This window comes from Penaeus monodon, chromosome 20, assembly GCF_015228065.2.
Source record: "Penaeus monodon isolate SGIC_2016 chromosome 20, NSTDA_Pmon_1, whole genome shotgun sequence".
NCBI classification, from domain to species: Eukaryota; Metazoa; Arthropoda; class Malacostraca; order Decapoda; family Penaeidae; genus Penaeus; species Penaeus monodon.
Window position 1 is genome coordinate 30,821,841 of NC_051405.1, and position 577 is coordinate 30,822,417.

General features: G+C 28.1%; 1 protein-coding gene across 1 annotated transcript in view; it reads left to right on the top strand.

Annotated features, from left to right (window-relative positions):
- The window catches only part of LOC119585763 (alpha-1,6-mannosyl-glycoprotein 2-beta-N-acetylglucosaminyltransferase-like), a 9,082-nt gene that overhangs the window by 6,317 nt on the left and 2,188 nt on the right, over window positions 1-577 (top strand). Inside the window, exon 6 of the mRNA XM_037934474.1 lies at window positions 190-291. Within this exon, the coding sequence (XP_037790402.1) occupies window positions 190-291 (102 nt within the window). The remainder of the gene's footprint in view (window positions 1-189; window positions 292-577) is intronic.

Here is a 577-nt window from a genome sequence, read left to right on the forward strand (position 1 = left end):
GGGGGGGGGGATATTTAATTTTATGTATAATATGCATAATATAAAAATCTTTATAAGTAATGTAAGCTTTTTATGGAAGATGACACAAAATTTTTATTTTTGCATTGACTGGCTTGTGTTTTTCATTTTAATGTTACAGAGAAAGCTGAATTTTCTCTCTTAAATGTAAACACAAACTATTTCACACAGAGCTGCAAAACTTAACTGCATAGGTAGCCCAGACCTCTACAACCACTACCGAGAAGCTCGTTTCACGCAAACTAAACATCATTGGTGGTGGAAAGCAAATAAGTAAGTATGTCCTTTTTAATTTCTAAATGATATTCTTCTGGAAAAAATAGTGCATAAAAATCTTGTTTATTAGAACTTTGTTTGATATAGAAATGATTAACTGTAGTTTAGTTTTTACATATTATTTAGTACATGTAGAATAACTGGATTTATTTTGTAATACTTAGAGTTTTTTCTAAACATTATAATTGATTGTGTATATCTGTTCTTTTAGTCCTTTAAGTGTTCATTTTAAATTTGTTTTTGTGTTTGTGTACTTATGTAAGGTGATATCAACTTATGTATA